Below are 19,615 nucleotides of genomic sequence, written 5' to 3'. Positions count from 1 at the left end.
GCATGCGGAGGAGGAAACGACGCCACGGGAAGGAGCGACGCCACGCCATGCATCATCTCGGGACTCCGAAACGACCATCGTCGAAAGTGTGTTCACGACCCTCGACCACCTCAGGATGGCCAATGTAACGAAAAAGCAACTCGTCGACGAGCTGAGAGCACGAGGTTTACGGTGCTCCGGACGAAAGGACGAGCTCATCGCAAGAATCATCCGCGACAACATCACTCGCCAGGCCCTAGAGCCGACGGACTCGTCAACGAAGGACCAGGCTGCCTACGACGACGACAGGCAGGCGCACCTGGAGACGCTGTCCACCGACAACGCGAGGCTTTGCGCTGAACTGAGCAGCCTGCGAGCCCAGCTTAACCGTGCGACCACGAGTGAACGTGAGACATTGCACGAAGCCCATCAGAACGCTTCACTGCCAACGGAACGGGTGACGACTCCAACCCTCGGGCTGCACCATTCCGTCCCTGCTGACATAACGATGTCCTCGCGTTCACCGCGGCCACCGTCACTGAACGACGGCACCAACCAAGACGCGGCACGCCCCGCCACGCCGACCGTTTCAACGCACGAGGGAGAACCTTCCATGGCCCAGATCCTCGCCGCGCTCATGAACACACAAGCCCTGCTCGCCAACACTCTGTCGAGAGGTCCACCGACGACGAGCCCGATCCAGATTCATTCCACAAGCGACACGTCATCCTCAATCTCCTTGTTCGATGGGACGCCGCAACAAAGTACTCACGAATGGAATACGCAAGTGGAGAGAATCGCAGCGCTCGCCCACTGGACGCCATCGCTGACGTTGGTGACAGCAGCAAGCCGCTTGACGGGATCTGCCAAGGATTGGCACAGCGCCTACGGCTCACAGTATGACACCTGGGAGCAATGGAAGGAAGCGCTCATTCTCCGATTCAAACGAAAGCTGACAATGCAGGAGTTCCTCGAACTGCAGACGAAGCGACGCCTTCAGAGCCACGAGACCATCGTCGAGTACATGTACTCGAAAAACGCCATTCTGAACAAGGCGCCGTACCGTTTAGCAGAGGAAGAACGTATTTCCCTCATTCTCAGCGGCATCGAGGATGACACATGGGCCAACCCACTCGCAGCGCAGCTGTGTGGCACAGTAACCGAACTCATTGACAGAGCGGCTTTGCTCGACGCGAGGCGTCGCACGACCGTGTGTGCCGCGAACGACAAAAAACCGTCATCGTCTACAGCGAGCCGTGGTCAGGGTTCGAACCAGCGGGTGCCAGCCAGCAGCTCTGCCAACTTGCCGAAGGCCAACCCGCGCAGCGTTTTCTCGGGAGCTCCACACCCGCGGCCCATCTCTGCTCGTTCGTGCTTCAACTGCGGCGACATCGGTCACCTGTCCCGTGATTGCAGAAAGCCGAAAACGCCAGCAACGATCAGAGCGGACGAGAAACAAGCGAAGAGGGACAATAGCAGCCACAAAACAGGGACTACGTCACCTAGGCAAGCGAACTGTTTTTTGCATTCGACGGGCAGCACATTACCAATAGTGTGCGGTACCGCTAACAACCAACCCGTCTGCGTGTGCATTGACAGTGGCGCCAACTTATCCATCATGAGTGCCAATGCCTTGACGGACGACATTCCCACGCACGCATGGGTATCGCGCGAGAACATTGAAGTTCTCAACCGCAGCATATGCCCAACTCTCGCTGCAACGCTTGATGTGACACAGGGCACCACGAATGTGCGACTCGAAGACGTCGTGGTAACGGAACTGCCCAGCGGCATCGACCTGATTCTGGGATCAGACTGGCGACGAGTCGCGAACGTCGACGTAATGTTTCACACGTCAAACGACGTGACTATCGTTTCAGTCGAGCCCTCCGGAAAATTTTCATCGTCCGAAGTGCCACCCCCGAAACAAGTCACACCACACCGCACCGGGGAAACGCTTATTGCGACGTTCTGCCGGCAATCGGACGAGAGTGTTTCCGAAGACAAAGGGTACGTGCGCCTCAACACGAAATGTCCCGCACCCGACGAAGACTTCACGAGTCTAGTCGAAGACGCCACACGGAAGATAACGAAGGATGCCACCGAGGCAGAGAGGGAACAACTTCGTGCAATTCTGTTAAGGCATCACCAAGCGTTCACTTCCAAAGGCGACACTTTGGGAGTGTGTCCTCACACCGAGCACAGCATCGAACTCAGAGACAATATACCAGTGTCATCGCGGCCGTACAGGTGCTCACCGGCTGATCGCAAGTTCATCCGAGAACAGGTGAATGACTACCTCTCCAAGGGCATCATAAGGCCGAGCGAAAACGAGTACGGTGCCCCAACGATAGTCGTTGACCAACCGCACCACACGACGACTCCACGAAGAATGGCACACGACTATCGCAAGCTCAACGAGAAAACCATCAACCCTTCTTATCCAATGCCCGTCATGGAAGACGTTATTGACGATGTCGTGCGCGACGGATCGGCTTCCTTCACTGTGTTGGACGTGAAGACGGCATTTCTGACTATACGAATGAAGCCGGACGATGTACACAAGACCGCATTCGTCACTCCTGACGGAAAGTACGAATACCTTCGAATGGCCTTTGGGTTTTGCAAGGCCCCTCAGACCATGCAAAGAGTCATGCGTCGCACGTTCGATGGCTTACCTAGGGGAGCTACGTACATGGACGATGTCGGGCAGGGAGCCACAACAGTGAGGGAGGCTTTGGATTTGCTGAACGAAGCACTCAGGAGAGTCGTGATCAACGGCTTGAAGATGGATCTCCGGAAATGCCAGTTGATTCAAGACAAAGTATCTTTCCTGGGTTACGTGATCTCTATCGAAGGACGAACACTGGACGAATCCAGAGTTGCCGCTGTCGAGAAGTTCGAGCCGCATCGCAACGCAAAGAAGCTGTACTCCTTCCTGCAGTTCGCTAACCACTACCGAAAGTTCATACCGGAGTTTGCAAAGGTCACGCACAAGCTACGCCGCCTTCTGGCGAAGGACGTTCCTTTCGTATGGACTGACGCTCATGAAGCAACCGTCAACGCCATAAAACACGCCTTGAAGAACCGACCAATTTTGGCGAGCTTCCGCCCAGACTGCCCGACTAACGTTCACGTCGACGCTTCGCAAACCGCGCTGGGTGCGGTGCTTTCTCAAACTCAAGACGGAAAGCAGCGAATCATAGAGTACGCAAGCAGATCACTAAACGAGCACGATCGTGGTCTACACTCTAATATGCTTGAGTGCATGGCGCTCCACTGGGCCATCACTGAGAAGTTTTCAGTCTACCTGAGAGGAGGCCCTCGTTTTACAGTGTTTACGGACAACTTCAGCTTGTCATACCTCGTCCAGAAGGGAGCCAGCAACCGCAGATTTACGAGGTGGACGCTCGACTTAGCAGAGTACACCTTCGACGTCAAGCACAAGCCAGGACGCCAGAACTCCGCTGCTGACGCACTCTCGAGGCAGTCGGAATCTGCAGAGGCTTTCGACCAGGGCGTTTTGACCCGAGACCTCCACTGCTACGCAGTAGTGGTCGGCAAACACAGTCGCCTACGCGAGTTTCAGGAGAGGGATACTGACTGCAAAAGATTTCGGGAGGAGGCCAAGCACAAATCTTCAGACTACGAGATCGAAAACGACATACTGGTGAAGAAATCTCTCGAGGGAGGACGGGTCCGTCGGACGGTGATCATTCCCGCTGCCCTCCGAAGCAGTGTGATGATCGTTTTCCACGACAACAACGGCCACCTAGGCGTCGAGAAGACAAGAGACCTGATCCAGCGAAAGTACTGGTGGCCATCGATGAGAAAGGACATACGCGAGTATGTTGACTCCTGCCACACTTGCCAGACTATCAACGCCCGCATGACACGGAATGAAGGTTGCCTCATTCCACGCGATATTCCTACTGAGCCAAATGCGGTGATATCCCTGGATCACATGGGTCCGCTAAACGAGAAGGGAGACCACATCCTCGTGTGTAACGACCATGCCACGAGATACATGGACGCCGTGACCGTACCGAGCACTTCGTCGACGCACTACCTTGACTTCATGACAAACCGGTGGATTCCGCGATTTGGAGTTCCCAGCGTCATTAATACGGACCAAGCCAAGGGATTCGTGAACAAGAAAACCAACCAATTCCATCGCAGACTGGGAATTGCTCATCAGAACTCCCCACCGTACTGGCCACAATCAAACGGACTGATCGAGCGAATGGTAGGAACATTGAAACAGGTGCTACGCAAAATGCTAAACAACAAGGACAAATGGCAGAAGGAACTACCCCGAGCAACGCTAGCAACCAACGCCACGAAGCATCGTCACAGTGGCCACAGCCCATTTTGACTCATGCACGGCTACGACCCAAAACTGCCAGGACAGCTCAACCTCGCCTCAGTCGAGGGAGACATCGACGAGTCTCATAGACTACACGACTTGGCAAGGGGACGTGCGGAGACAAGAGAAAGGCTATGGCAGAGTCAGCGAAAAACAACGGTCCGATACGACAAGAAGCGGCGAACTCCGAGGTTCATAACGGGGGACCTCGTCCTGCTTGAGTTGAGCGCTCGAGGCACATTAGACCCTCGCTATGAAGGTCCGTTCGAGATAACGGCCCTCGTCGGAGGAAACAGGGCCAAGATCCAAAGAGTACCCCACACACCGGGCATGATCAACCAAAAAATCGTCAACGTGGAACAGCTTCGTAGATATAAGGAGCCGCTCCTAGAAGTTACGGAACCATCGCCATCTAACGATACGCACGCCTGAGGACAGGCGCAATTTTCGGGAGGGCCGTGTCAGCGGCACTCGAGTTCGCACAGCTGAATTCTCTGGCAGCGTTTCATTCTCCGGCAGCGCCTCCTTCTCCGGCAGCGTCTCCGTGCTTGCTCGGGAAACGCTGCACTGTGTTAACGTGGACTCCGAGCCCTGAGCACGTCCACTCGACGCGGTTGCCCATTGGTTCAACGAACATTCAAAAAACAAAAAGTGAACCTTCGAGCGAGACCGCATAGCAACGCATCGCCAGAGAGGGAGAACGAGCCGAGATTCGAGCCGGGACCGCAGAGCAACGCACTGCAGAGCGAGCCGAGACGCGAGTGGCGTCGGACGTATTCGATCGAGCTCCTGCACCGAGTCCAGTTTTCTTATACATGTAACCGCTGCCGATTCACCTGTAACTTAGCACAATACAGTTTTTCTTAAAATTTGAACCTTGCCTTGACTACATTCATTCGGACATCGCTGACACAAGGTAAGAGTGCGCTGCAGTGTTTGCACCATCGAGTGAAGGCTTCTTTAAGCAGTTCCCAGCCCGTTAGCTGGTCAGCAGCTAGAACAGCGCAACCCATCAATTGCAAGAGCGATGCACATAAACCACTGACGGCGCTGCGTATAAACATCTGTCATGATTAGCAGCTAAACCAATCCTACCAAGTTTTTTCGGAACAAACCTCATAGAGGTTCATGAAGAAAGAAATTTTGGCATAATAAACAATATTTCAATACATATACAGAGGTGTTCGCAGCCAAAAAAATTTTTAGAAGACATTTTGGTACATTGCCATTTGCTGCGTAGTTATATCAACCTATATATAACTGCCAGATGGCGATCGTGTCTAACGTGCCTAGATGCGCTTGTTCACCTCCGCTACGCGCTCGAGGCACTCTAATGCAGCGCCTTCAGAATACCATTCACGAATTTTCTTCCACAGAACATCAAATAAACGTTTTGTTCACTCACTCCAGACGCAAGACTATCGTCTTTCGACGACATTTGCAGTGTAACATGCCGATACGGGGCCAATGTTTGATAGTGGCGAAAATGTTTGAGGCATGTGTACTTAATTTATGTGCTCGTTAAAGAGCCCAAAGTGGTCGAAGTTTATCTATCCTTCCACTCTGGCGTCCCTCTTAATCATATAATGATTTTGGGACAAAAAAAGAATGTTTACACTCGCCATGTAAGGCCTAAACACAGTGATGCTGGTCAGGGGCATAGCGTAGTCTTGTTGGCTGATGCTTGCCTTGGTGTAGACAGAGAGAGTCGAACAATAAATAGTCTACCACAATCCTTGCAAGAATGTCCACACTCCAGAGCCAGAAACTTCAAGAAAACATAGCTGTGGGCCCCCCCGGTTGAAGCGCGGGCTTTAGTCGCTCGTCCTGTGCTAGCGCCACGCCGGAAAAACTCGGTGATGATTGATTGATTGATTGATTGATTGATATGTGGGGTTTAACGTCCCAAAACCATCATACGATTATGAGAGACGCCGTAGTGGAGGGCTCTGAAAATTTCGTGCACCTGGGGTTCTTTAACGTGGAAAAGTTGGTGTGGCTGCGCGGACTTTCTGCGTCGGTGGGCGTGGATTGGTGGTAGCTCTTTGTCGGCGCATGCGCGGCTAGGCGAGGTTTAATCCAGGTGGTGCGCAGCTGTGACTTGGTTGATGCTGGACAACGGCGCGGAGGGTTTTTTTTTTTGCAGACTTAGGAGCTTCTATCTCGAGCTTTAAGGGCTTCGCTCTTAAACTACCGCAAATTATTATTATCAGTGCTTTCCGCGTATGCCTACAATGCGGAAAAAAAAAAGAAAGTGCCGTTCTGCGCAGACGCTCGGGGCTCCCCCGGACGGCCGGACGACATGTGTCTGAGCACGTACGGCAAGACGACGAAGGGTGACGGCATGCACGAATCGCAGCGAGAGTCGCTCTACTACCCGTCGCCGTACGCTACGAGTCACATGGCGTACTACGCGGGTGGTCGCTCTGCCCAAGAAGAGGGCACGCTATGCAGAGCCTCCCGTGGGGCCAAGGAGCACACTTACGACGTGCCGCACCGGCTCAAGGTAAGACGACGCCGGCTTCGTTTTACAGGTTGACAATGAAGCGCCGCTCAAACGCTTCTCGAGTCACTTGTAGGGCCTCCCAGGAAACGCGCTGGTAGCATCTCGTCAATGGGAACGCGGGGCGGCCTGCAAGCAGAGAGAGGGAGGTTGGGGGTTGCATTCGCTAGAAAGTGAAGGCGCCTGATGTTGCCACATCACCAGAATTAGGTGATGTCAGCTAATTTTCTTCATATCACGAGATGCATGACCGGGAAAAAGTTCATTGCACAAACGCTTCATGAGCAAAAAAAAATGTCCCAACAAGACCACAATCTGCACGCGTATTTTGGCAGCTTTACGCAACCCGCCCATTACTGCCCCGAAGGCTGGCGTTTCAGGACATGCCAACGCCGTCGACAGCTTTTTCCTACCCCTGTCCACGTACCTTGTGAACAACATGAAGTCGTATACTGCTGTGTCGGCCTGCTTGGTGCATGTTAATGAGTAAGCTTCCAGCGATCACAACGAAGGGCGGCTCCTTTAAAGACGTCAGAGAAATGCATAAGTGTGCACAAGTGCAGGCCGAACTTTGTCTTGGGAGGTGCAAACCTGTGTTGCAGCGCCGATAGTGGAGGGAGAGAGCACTGGTATCGCTGTAGAGGGGGCTAGCGTTTCTTTTGCACCCCCCCCCCTGCCGACGCCTATGGAGAAACGTTGGCGTCCAACGCGTGAAACTATTATAGCAAAGTGGCATGTGAAATCATACATGCATCGCATACATGCATCGCATAAATGCACTGTTGTGATCAAATCCGGCATATCGGCCAGACAGGTTGCTGTAATTTTTATAACTATAAAAGCGCGGGGCTTTAGAATAAACAAAGCCGCGCAGTTTGGGCACTATAACGGCGCAAGATTGGAACCAACAGCGGAGCGAGGGCTGAGTCTAGCTATGTTTTGCTAGTAATGCCAAACTTTAGCAAGGAATGCCAAGTTTTTGCTATAGAGTAATAAGTTGGCTGTTCCCAGTTTCTGTGTGATCCCCATACTATGCACATGTCACGTAATGCTGACGGACACAGTGATGTTAGTGCAGTGATGCTACTAATTCTTACGGGATATTGCGTGATTTCATTCACGCGAATAGTTAGCACGTCATGTAACGGGATTTAGTCACGTGACTAGTTCCTGCGAAATTTCAGTCACGCGATGTGTTGCGTGACGTCATTTTAGTGAAGCGACCTTGCGTGATGTTCAGTCACATCAGTAGTTTTGCGTGAAATTGCGTGAAGGCTTTTACGAGATAACAAGTGACTTGTCACGTGACCAAATCTTACATGATTTTAGTCAGAACTCAGGGGAGTACTTACAGGACGTTACGGGAGCTTAGTCAGGTGGATAGTTTTTATTTCAACTCTAGTCTCGTGACTAGTTGTTACGTGATGTTTAGTCTTTTAAAAAGACTCACTCATCATAGTTATTGCATTCCACGCCAAACAAATCGGCGCAAGTGTTGTGGGTGCCAAGCACAGGTTGAAGAGGATAACGGCGAACTCGTACAGCAAACTCAAGCATGTTCTCTGTCACTGCCCTCGCTACAGTGTGCCCAGACCGTGGCTAGCTGCTGCGTTAGCCCGTCTTGACGACAGACCCCTGTCAGAACAGTCATTGCTCGTAAGCCAACAGGATCTGTCTTCGCACAGAAAATCAGTCACGGCCTTCTATTGAACTTTTTGCGGAGTAGTGGCCTATTGATTAGGCACCCCCACTCTCTTTTTCGTTACTCTTCGCTTCCTTTCTCTTCCCCCTTCCCTTAGTACAGGGTATCAAACTATATGCCCCAGTTTCTGGTTGAGCTCCCTGCTTTTCTCTCATTTTATTGTCTCTCTCTCAAAGAGCTCTGCTCTTCAAAATGTTGGAAGATCCCACGCATTCTGCAAATCGATTTCATGAGAAGCAGTCAGGGATTTTCTGCCTATTTCGCTTTTGTGACACACACCACACACACACACACACACACACACACACACACATATATATATATATATATATATATATATATATATATATATATATATATATATATATATATATATATATATATATATATATATATATATATATATATATATATATATATATGTGTGTGTGTGTGTGTGTGTGTGTGTGTGTGTGTGTGTGTATGTGTGTGTGTATATATGTGTGTATATATATGTATATGTATATATATATGTGTGTGTATATATGCATATGTGCATATGATTTCTTTTCAGGCCCTCTTCCCCGCCATCGTGTTTATCGTTGGCCCCAAAAGAAAAAAAAAAGTCTGCGCTGCGCCGAATGCTGCCTCCGGTCTCATATCGCAATGCACGTGGCAGCCGATTTTTCGTCGAAGTTTATTGTCTTCATTTCTTTCTTTCACCCCCCCCCCCCCTTTTTTTAATAGTACCATCCAACCATCGCTTAATGTCCATCGTAGGCACCGATAGCCTGTTCAAGCGACCTTCGTGCATGAGAAGCCTTCGCTAATTCGTTCAACTTACATTTGAGGGCAATCAAAGCGCCACGCGTTAGGCGGCAATCACGTGGTACTTTTTTTAATTTCGCGCACTTTAAACAAACCCTGGAAAACAATTTGCAAGCGTTGTTATCTTACCATAACTTCAAAACTTTGTTACTTCTGGATAAGTGCTACATGTCCTATATTTAATTTTTTTCTCTGGAGCCAGCATTTAAAACGTTCATTAAGCAATATTTATTAATTGCCATGCATGGCGGGTCAAAAAAAAATATCCCGACGTGCGACATACAGCTAAGAACATTACTTCGATAGCTGGAGACTTGTAACACTCCTTTTTTTATTTTTTTATTGCTTGGTGCTTTTTATCTGACACACCCTGTAGAAGCTCCCCTTTCTTTGCTGCGTGGAGCTATTTGAGACAGGACGCAGCTCCCACCATTAAGATAGTCGTATTTACTTTAATTTATTCGTTGCGACTTCGTGTTTTTGAACGCGCGAGAAAGTCCCGCCTATTTACGTGCACCTCAGACGCTAAACGGCGCCTGCGTCTACATGAAACGCTGATGGTACGCTTCCGTCGCTTTCCACAGCGTTACGTACGAGACGCACGACGGACTACTTCGCGTAGCGTTACACTTGCAGAAGCTCCGCCTCCGTAGCTTTCCCTTCAGTGCCAAGAAAAGTCCAGCCGAGACTGTCCATATAATTGCTATCACAATAAAACGAACCCATGAACGGCTGCAGATGTCTCAGGGTGACGTAAAACATCGTCACCATAAAAATTTAAGCTAAGCTGTTGTAGTCTTTGGACTCTAAGCACAACCTCATTCAGTCCAGGTGCAGTTTCAAGACTGTTTCAAGCAGCGCAGGTGCGCACTCATGGGTCTGTGATCGCGACACCATAGGAGTGACTATAGTGACACAAGATGCGGCCTAGTGTCAGATTTAATGATACAAGGGAAACTAAAGCTGGTGAAAACTGGCTGAAAAGCCGATCTCAACACTTTATATATGCGGTAGACTATCTCAAATATTTTTTGTACAATAACTTTCTTTTGACTCCTAGCAACGGCTCTCTATTGAATAGCTGGCATAAATTTCTGACAAATATTGCTGTTCAACACAGACTGTGAGGCTGGCTCTTTTTATTGCGAATCTAGATATCTGATTTGCAAAAGTCCTTTAGATTACCGAATTTCGATGTCACTGTAGCATAACCACGAGGGGCATGCACTTCTGTCAAGCTCGCGAGCCAAGTTCATTTTCCCAACACACGCACATTGGTTCGCGCAGAGGTCTCTTCAAAATCACCACGTGGACGAAACGGGCCAGTTCAAACTGATCCTGAAAGTAGAGTGGCTGGACTAATTAGTAGAAAATGCTGGGTGTACGTGAAATAAATTCGGCATTCCAAAATCAACGATCCAAAGCCTCGCTTACCGGCAATAGGTTTGATTAGGCGTGGTAACGAAATAGTTAAACAGTTTCGCAGCACTGCACTCACACTTGATATTGCCTAGTGATTACTATACAGTAATCATTACTGTATAGTGTATTTCTCCGCAGCAGTTTCATCCACGTATATTCATATGGCTCTGTGATATACGTGACTGGCACGCAGACTGCTTTGGTTCGATTACAACTGGAACGGCGATTTCTATTCTTTGCCTCTATCGAGGTTTCCTCTGTCATGAGCCCTTTAACGCTATCACGTGAATATTCTCAAAGTCCATCCTTGCCATTGCTGCGTTCCTATAGACGGTATAAATCGTGTCGGCGCATACCCATATTTCATGGGCTGCCATGTAAGGCAGGTATATGCCACACATAACTGAGGGAAAATGTTTAATTACGTACGTGAAAAGCATGTCTTGATGACAATTTCATAATCTGTTGATTTCCTTCGTCATACACGAATGTCCTCCTGTGCTAATTTAGGTTTGTACCAAGTTAAGGCAACCACCATGAAAGCACGCAGACATAGGCTGCAAGATTGATAGTTATAGATCGAAAGTGCAAAAATATCTCTAATCGCTAAAGAAAGGCTTTGTATTCAATTAAACTGCACACCCCAGACTCTCAATATTCCATGTCCCAGCGTGAGCTAGTGTGAACTAGTGCTTCTTGCTCCTGAATTATCATTGTATACACCGTTATAACGCAGCCAAATGCATCATTACACCATTTTTTTATCAACGAGAAACAGGAATGCATGTAGTACTAGTGTACTCTCCATCAATCTGCATTTTTTGTATGTTTTGTTATTACCTGGTGACTTGTAAGGTGTAGCATTACGCATGTTTGTAGACATGACGTATGGGTCTTCGCATCCTTGTTTAGCCCAACGAACTTCCTCATTAGCTTTCATTCAACATTCATTTAGGTAGTATACGCATCTTTACACAGTGTTTTCTTTTAACAAGACTAATGAATGAATGAATGAATGAATGAATGAATGAATGAATGAATGAATGAATGGATGGATGGATGGATGGATGAATGAATGAATGAATGAATGAATGAATGAATGAATGAATGAATGGGTAAATGGGTGGGTGGGTGGGTGGACGGATTGACGGATGGATGAATGAAAGAACTTATTTAAGGTCCAGTATGTCGCTATGGCGTCCTAGGCCTAAGCGGGCTGGTCCCACGTTGGGACCGAGAGACCTAGCCTTTCGGCCGCTTCGCCAACCCGTCGAACTGCCAATAAATGTCCCTCTAATGTCCGAATGTGTAGAGCTTCCTCAAACCGTTCTGAAGAGTTTTCTTTGTCGCTGCGTAACGCACAGCAAATACAGACAGAGCATACAAGTGAGATCTAAGAAAGGAAAAATCGACAGCAGCCTTCCACCACCTTGCCGTTCTCCGCAAAACCAACTTGTATAAGTCAGATCTGTGTGTCGTGGCATCTATATCATGTTGTAGGAGGGTATCTCTAGATAAATATGGCTAATTGACAGCGGGCCTGCATAGATTTTTGTTTGTAGGAGCTTTAGCGCCATGGCCTGAGATCTACTCTTTCCGGGCTGATTGAGGAGAACATGCGTGCACGTGTCCTAGCTGGACATCACCACCGCCATGTCCGGCGACAAACCGAATTCACCGGCAGCTTTTATCAGCACGCATAGCTCGGCCTCACGGGAGTCACGCCCAAACTTGAGCTTGGGTTTCATATATGCAAACGACTATGAAACAGTGCTCGTACTTGTAATTTATTCATTTTCTCCCGTTACAAGTGCTATTTATTTTTTTTGCATAAGTACGTACAACCGGCCTATATTAGCGCAAATCTCATATAAAGGCGCTATACGACATTGGGTTGCGTATGGACGGAACCGTAGCCTTCTGCGTTCACAAGGCGCGCATAAGGCCTTGCGTGGCCTTGCACTATGTAGGCAGCACGCCTACCTTTCGTATCGCTGTCGATATAGTGTTGATTTAATGGTGACGAAACTGCCGAGAATCTAAAGTACTGACAAAAATAAGCGCTTTGTGGCCAGCGGCGTTTTCATTGCAAACTGCGACAGTTACACGGCAAAGGCCCCGCTCCCATTGATCCGGGCGCGCGTCAACAAAAGTCGGCTGGCCACGGGCGGGTTCACCGTTTTGAGAACTTCTCTGTGCGCCGACATTGCTCGTGTGCGGCAGAAGGGAAGTGTTTCAGTAATATTTGTCTAGCCGCCACGGCTCTTCGTTGCGAACGTTGAATGCGCAAAGTAAACTGTGCACCCTTCTCTCGACCATGTGTGCTGACGCAGATAGAGCCGACATTGCTCGCTGTCTGTCCAGCGCGGTCGTAGCCGCCGGCGCTTTCGAAGAGGCCACTGCTAGCAATTAAATATATTTTCTCAACAAATGTGATATGATTAAAGAGAAGCAGAACTTATCTTCTTGACGCTGTCGCAACGAGGAGTATGCCAGATGCGACCCACGTATATGACCAGCTTAAATCCTTCGGTTTGACGTGCCCACAATGACAATGTACCACTGAGACATTCCGTAGTTTGGAATTCCGGGTTAATTCTGACCACCTGGAGTTTTTTGACTTTCCCCTTTAGTACTGCTGTTTTCCGCTTTTCTTCCATCGAAGGGCAGTCGCAATTTCTAGTAATTGAACCCGTACCATAATGCTTAGCAGCACAGCGCCATAGCCCCTAAGCTACCATGGAAGGTGGCTATTTGTATGTATGTATGTATGTATGTATGTATGTATGTATGTATGTATGTATGTATGTATGTATGTATGTATGTATGTATGTATGTATGTATGTATGTATGTATGTATGTATGTATGTATGTATGTATGTATGTATGTATGTATGTATGTATGTATGTATGTATGTATGTATGTATGTATGTATGTATGTATGTATGTATGTATGTATGTATGTATGTATGTATGTATGTATGTTGGCATGCATTTCTGATCATGAAACAAAAACGAGGGCCTCTTACACTATTGCTTGCATCAACTTGAAGGTGAAAGCCTCAACAGCAACGCATTAAAGAGCAAACCGTTACAACAGCACCCATGGCGCTCTAGGTGGTAGTGAAGTACTCTGCAACAGAGCCAGGCCGGTGCTTGAAACTTTGCAGAAGTACCCTATACAGGCGTCACGTCGGGTGAATAATTGCGTAAGCAGATGTAATACTGCGTAACGGAAGATCAGAATTACACAAAGCTTCCCTACCACTGCACAAGGCTAAAGAATAGTCATTTTCATATTCATCCACAGAATCAACAAGATGTGGGGGTATGTAAGTGCACGTATCTCTACACGGACGTAGTGGGTGGTGCCCTGATTCGCATAATTGTTATCAATATGGCGTAGTGGGTGTTTCGCAATTGCCACCCTAGGAGAAACGTGTGTTAAGCGTATTCAGCACGGTACAGCGAAGACAGAGGTCAAGAAGGAACACGCGAACACGAGCGCTGGCCTCACAACGTTATTAGCGCTGAAACAGATATATACAAGCACAACCTATAACCACGTGAAGACACGCGGATGATGTCAACAGAGGATTTAAAAAAAACTAAAATAAGAGTGGACTAAACATAACTGTATGAGGTGAGAAAACTAATAAGGAAAAATTTCAGGAAAAGCTAATAGATCAAGCTTACACAACTAGAGCCTTTTTTTGTGTGTGTGTGGATGTAAAAAGCTTCCATAATTTATCTGGTGGCCTGATCCGTATGCGAAAAAATACACGCAGTGTCTGCAAATATCGGTGTATATGAATGTTCATTACAATGTATTGCCAGATGCGAGTAAGTATTGCCTGCTATAGTCAGTGCTTAATATTTAACAGCATTCCACTCGCCCAAACATCATTGCGCCAACTCTGAAGGTTTTTACAACAGACGGCTTTATGAAGACCGCTCCTCCGGCTCACGCTTTAAGGCCGTTCCACGCGCTTCCCGCACACTCGCAACGCACGTGCCGGGAACACTGCCGCTCGCAAGCGGGAAACAAATAAGCCGATAGGCGACGCTCCTTCACCCTCTACTTGAGTGCGGCAGGTGTGCCGGCACGTGCGCTGCGGCTGTGCGGGAAGCGCGTGGAATGGGCTGTTTCGTTCCACGCGCTACCCGCACAGCCGCTGCGCACGTGTGGGGAATCCGGCCACACGCAAGCAGGGGACAAGTAAGCCAATTGGCGACGCTCTTTCACCCTTCGTTGTGTGCGGCAGGTGCGCCGGCACGTGCGCTGTGCGGCTAGCGCGTGGAACGGCTCTTACTACGTGCTCAACCCAAGCCTTGATGAAACGCGCTTTGTGCGTGCTTGCACGTTTGTGTTCTCTCTATCGATTTCACTGAATTCCTTTACAGATTGCTTACTAGTGCCTTTACGCCAATGGGCAAACGAAAGTGGCTTCAGTTCTCTGGTTTAGAAAATGCGACACCAAAATTCATTGCTATATTGAGTATTCATCTCGCCTATATGGCTGCATATTGGTCTTGTGTCATTAAACGCCATACATTGTCATCAATGGTTTTCAGAGCAACCTAAAACAGACTGCGTCATTTTCCGTGAAGCGCCGCTACTCATTCTGAGATGTTCGCTTGATATAATTTTGCAGATGACGAAAACATTAAAAGCTGAGTAGTCGTTGTTCAGACAGTATAATCACTCGCTAATTTTGCGTCTCTTTTCAGCAAAATGGCACGGACGCTTCAAATGAGCAATATGCTCAGTTGTGGACCAGCTCAAGACACCCCTCGCTTACAGGAGGCACAGAAGATGACTTTGATGGTATGTGGATAATTTCTCACTCTTCCCCCTCTCAAAAATAAAATACGTCTGATTCGGCCCACATTGAAAACTTCTTACGGGTGATAATTTTCACCTCCGGTACACCATAGTGACAGCAGGTGAAATTTTTTACAAGAAAATAGGAGCTATACGGTAGTCTAGAAAGTGTTCTACTGATTCTCGAAAGCTGTTTTGAAACCTTAAGCATAGACGTCTTGATCAAGAGGAAATGTTATTGTTACGATCCTGATGATGGTGGTGATGACGTCGATCTCAAGAGGAAATATTGTAATGACACTGATGGTGGTGGTGGTGGTGGTGGTTACACGCCATATAGTGACACAGCTACTGCCTCACAATCTATATAATCTAATCAGAATCCTATTTTCTTAAAAGTGCACGAATCTAACGTCAGGTATGACAATCCTAAACTATATTCATGCAGAAACGAACCCAACCCCTCACACCCCCACCCCCGTAAGATCAAGCGCTCTTGAAAGTTTGCCTGCAAGTCTATTCACACGCGGTGTGCATTCAGGTGAGCTGAACTCTCGGCATCTTCTGTTATTTATTCATCTTTGTTGTTAGTTTCAAAGTGGCCGGTACGGTCTCGACACCACGAAAGCGTCGCACATAGCGTGGCAGCTGATTAGAAACAACAATGCAGTACTCTAGACGCATGTCTTTCATTTGCGATTGCGATAATGACATCACTGTTGAAAGCCAGCTGATTATAACGCGCAAAAAAAGCTTATTTAGTGTTTCCCCATCTGACCTTTAGCTCCTGTACTTACGCTGGGCATGTAATATTGTCATTGCCTTCAAACACTCGACACTCTTCTGCTATAGATGCTGCAAGTGACAAGTGCGCGGGGCGCGGACAGTAAACAAAACAGAGCAAAAATCATCTCGCACGCAATCAAGCCGCCAGACGAAACTCCCAGGCCACGCCCCTTCAATCTGTCTAAGTTGCGAAATGTTCAACGTTTGCTTCTGACATGCAACGGAGCGTGCATTTTTTGTACAGCTTGCATCGACAGAGCCCCTGAGCATCAAAAGTTTTTTCTCAAGCATTGTGCACTGCGTTCGTGAAGTAAGGAGAGGGGTAGGTGGGGGGGGGGGGAGAGAAACTGTTCAACGCTTCTGCCACGCGAGTCTTTCCACATAGACGCTCAATGAAATTTCTAGATTGTGAACCCTCGCGTTTGTGATTTGTCTTGCGCTCCTTCTTCATACTTCTTCATGACCCATGGCCCAACGCTGCTTTTAACACACGTCACTGTTTGTGTTTGTGACGCAAGTATGCGCATCTGAAAGTGATATGTGGGGTTTAGCGTCCCAAAATCACCATAAGATCATGAGAGACGACGTAGTGGAGGGCTCCGAAAATTTCGACCACCTGGGGTTCTTTAACGTGCACCCAAATCTGAGCACACGGGCATACAGCATTATCACCTCCATCGAAAATGCAGTTGCTGCAGCCGGGATTCGATTCCGCGACCTGCGAGTCAGCAGCCGAGTACCTTAGTCACTAGGCCACCATGGCGGGACGCGCTTCTAAAAGTGATAGTTAGAACCAGACGGCATATATGCTTAACGCTGTGAAAACGGCGTGTTGCATTATTTTATACGCAGGGCATATTCAGACATGCTGAAATTTCAGCGCTGTGACCTCTCAATTGACTTTTTTACGCCGTCACTTTTCCAACTATGCTATATACCTCTGCCTTCATTTTTTATCTTAATTGGTTTTACGTATCTTGAGCGACAAGCCTTATAACGGAGACATAATATAGCCACGAATTAAACGACACAAAATGCCTTTCTTGAAACACTGCCTTTGTTGCGATATTTCGGCTGATTCTTGCCGTTGTCGATGCCGTCATGTTCAGAATATGCATATGTGTCAATAGATAATAAAAGGCACAAAGAAAAAAATTCAAGGCACCCCACCGGGGACTTGAACCAATGACTCCCCCCTCTGCTCCACAGCGCACCACAGGCTATGCAGGCGCCGGCATAATAACGGAAAGCTATTTATAGGTACCATTCACCACTGGTGGTGTGCAGATATTGGAAGAGCTTGATCGTATTTGCTACCAAGCAGCGCTTTTACATTTTTTTTACAATTTGAAACCGGCCTTATAGACGCGCACAAAAAAGGGGACCCTTTCTGTAGCCATTTGTGATGTGAAACGAAGAAAAAAAAATTAGCCCCGTATGTGCATGTTTCTCTGCAAACGTCGTCGAAAGACGATAATCTTGCTTGTGGAGAGAGTAAACAAAACTTTTATTTGATGTTCTGCGCGAAAAAGTCGATGAATTGTATTTTGGAAGCGCCGCGTTAGAGAGGCGCGATCTGTGAGGCGCAGGTAGAAGGTATAGAAGTAGCGAAGGCGAACGAGCACATAAAGGCACGTTACACACGAGCGCTATCTGGCAGTAATTGTCGAAAACGAAGGAAGGCGTGCGCTCCCACGGAGAAAGATGCGCGCCTGTCTCGGAAGTAATAAGGTGTAGAACGCAAAGCGACGGGCAGGTGCCACCACCGTGTCATCTTAGCGACACGTTGGAAACTTGCCTTTTTGAGCATCGCGTTGAACTCTCAGCGCAGCGTGGTAAACGCTATGGTCTTTAGAGTATTTATGTGTGCCTTCTCAAGTATAAAGACACACATACAAAATATTGATGTGTTGTTATGGTGCTTCAGATATGCGCTATAATTGTTTCTTTAATTGACAATCACGCAAGTATGAACACTGAAACTTGAGCAATATTGGTGGTCGCTTCGAATGGGGTTGGCAGTTTGGCGTATCGCTTTGTGCCGTTTGAGTACCGTTACGGTGGACAAACAGACAAATGTATAAACAGACAGACAGACCAAAATTTTTGCTTTGAAGTACCCCAAGAAAGACTATATCGTCTTTGAAAAAAAAAAAGAACGTGTTGTCTCAGACGCCAACACATGACAGAAAACGCAGAGGGGTCATTCTGCGCACCGCACTTTAAAATAAAAAAAACATCAAAGAGCGTCGGGTTCTCCGTTGTGGACACCTGCAGCGCGCTGCTCAAACGCAACGGCGTAACAACTGTTCTAGTTACTTCGCGCTTGTCCTGTATATACCTTCACGTCCTTTTGGAGCATCTTTCTTTGTTTTTCAGCGGAAAACTACAAGTATTGAGAATCTCGTCGATCTTCTTGTGGCACTTCACTTTCTGGCTATCGCATTCATTGCTTCACCCTTGCAGTGACATTGTGACTTCTTTGCGTGTGTTTTAATTTGAGGCTAAATTATGTCATTGAGGAAGTAAGCTACCAACTAGGTCAGCAGACAGTCTTATTAAAAGCCTAATGACGTGGCAGTAATATATCCACGCGCCAGTTGCAACGCCAAGCTCGGCCTTGTTCCATATTTTATTGAAAAAACAGCAATTATACTTGAGGTCTCGTCATTAAGTTGTTTTTTTTTGCACTGTTTATAACTCTAAGACGCATTAGTCGATATAATAAACGTGAACCGCATTTTTTTGTTCTTTCTGATTACCTTCTATGTTTAAGGGGCACTAACGATAAAACCTATTAGTAAATTACCCTTTCAGTATATCTCGCGGTAAGGCACTTGGTAAGCGAGAAAGCAGGCAAGAATATAATGCAAGTGGCAACGCCACCTTCAAATTTTCGCACAAATTTTCGGGGCGTCACAGGTTTTGTCAGCATCTACTAGAGGTCTATGTAGTTCTCATTCGCTAAAATTAGGCCCTGCATTGTCCTTGATGGGGCCAGAGACGTTTTAAAGAGACATTAAATTGAAAAGGTCAATCAGTTTATACAAATCAGTTATTCTTTCAGAACTCTATTGTGACTAATTTCGCATTCACGGGTAAATAACGAGAATATGAAAGGAAGGCAAAAAGTTACATTTTTGAAGTTCGCTCCGAAACGCCAGCGTTTTGACGTCATCGAGAGGTCACAAGTTTCAAAGTCTTGTTGCCATTTTTACCACAAC

At 47.7% G+C, this 19,615-nt stretch overlaps 1 protein-coding gene across 2 annotated transcripts in view; it reads left to right on the top strand.

Annotated features, from left to right (window-relative positions):
* LOC119176597 (cell adhesion molecule Dscam1-like) overlaps window positions 1–19,615 on the top strand; it is a 716,521-nt gene that overhangs the window by 670,932 nt on the left and 25,974 nt on the right. For both annotated transcript variants that reach the window (XM_075876101.1, XM_075876100.1), the window contains exons 21-22: window positions 6,616–6,851; window positions 15,512–15,608. In XM_075876101.1, coding sequence (XP_075732216.1) covers window positions 6,616–6,851; window positions 15,512–15,608 — 333 coding nt within the window. The remainder of the gene's footprint in view (window positions 1–6,615; window positions 6,852–15,511; window positions 15,609–19,615) is intronic.

This window comes from Rhipicephalus microplus, chromosome X (genome assembly GCF_043290135.1).
Source record: "Rhipicephalus microplus isolate Deutch F79 chromosome X, USDA_Rmic, whole genome shotgun sequence".
In the NCBI taxonomy this organism is placed as follows: Eukaryota; Metazoa; Arthropoda; class Arachnida; order Ixodida; family Ixodidae; genus Rhipicephalus; species Rhipicephalus microplus.
Note: the sequence above shows the minus strand (reverse complement) of the source record. Positions and strands in the feature narration are given on the sequence as shown.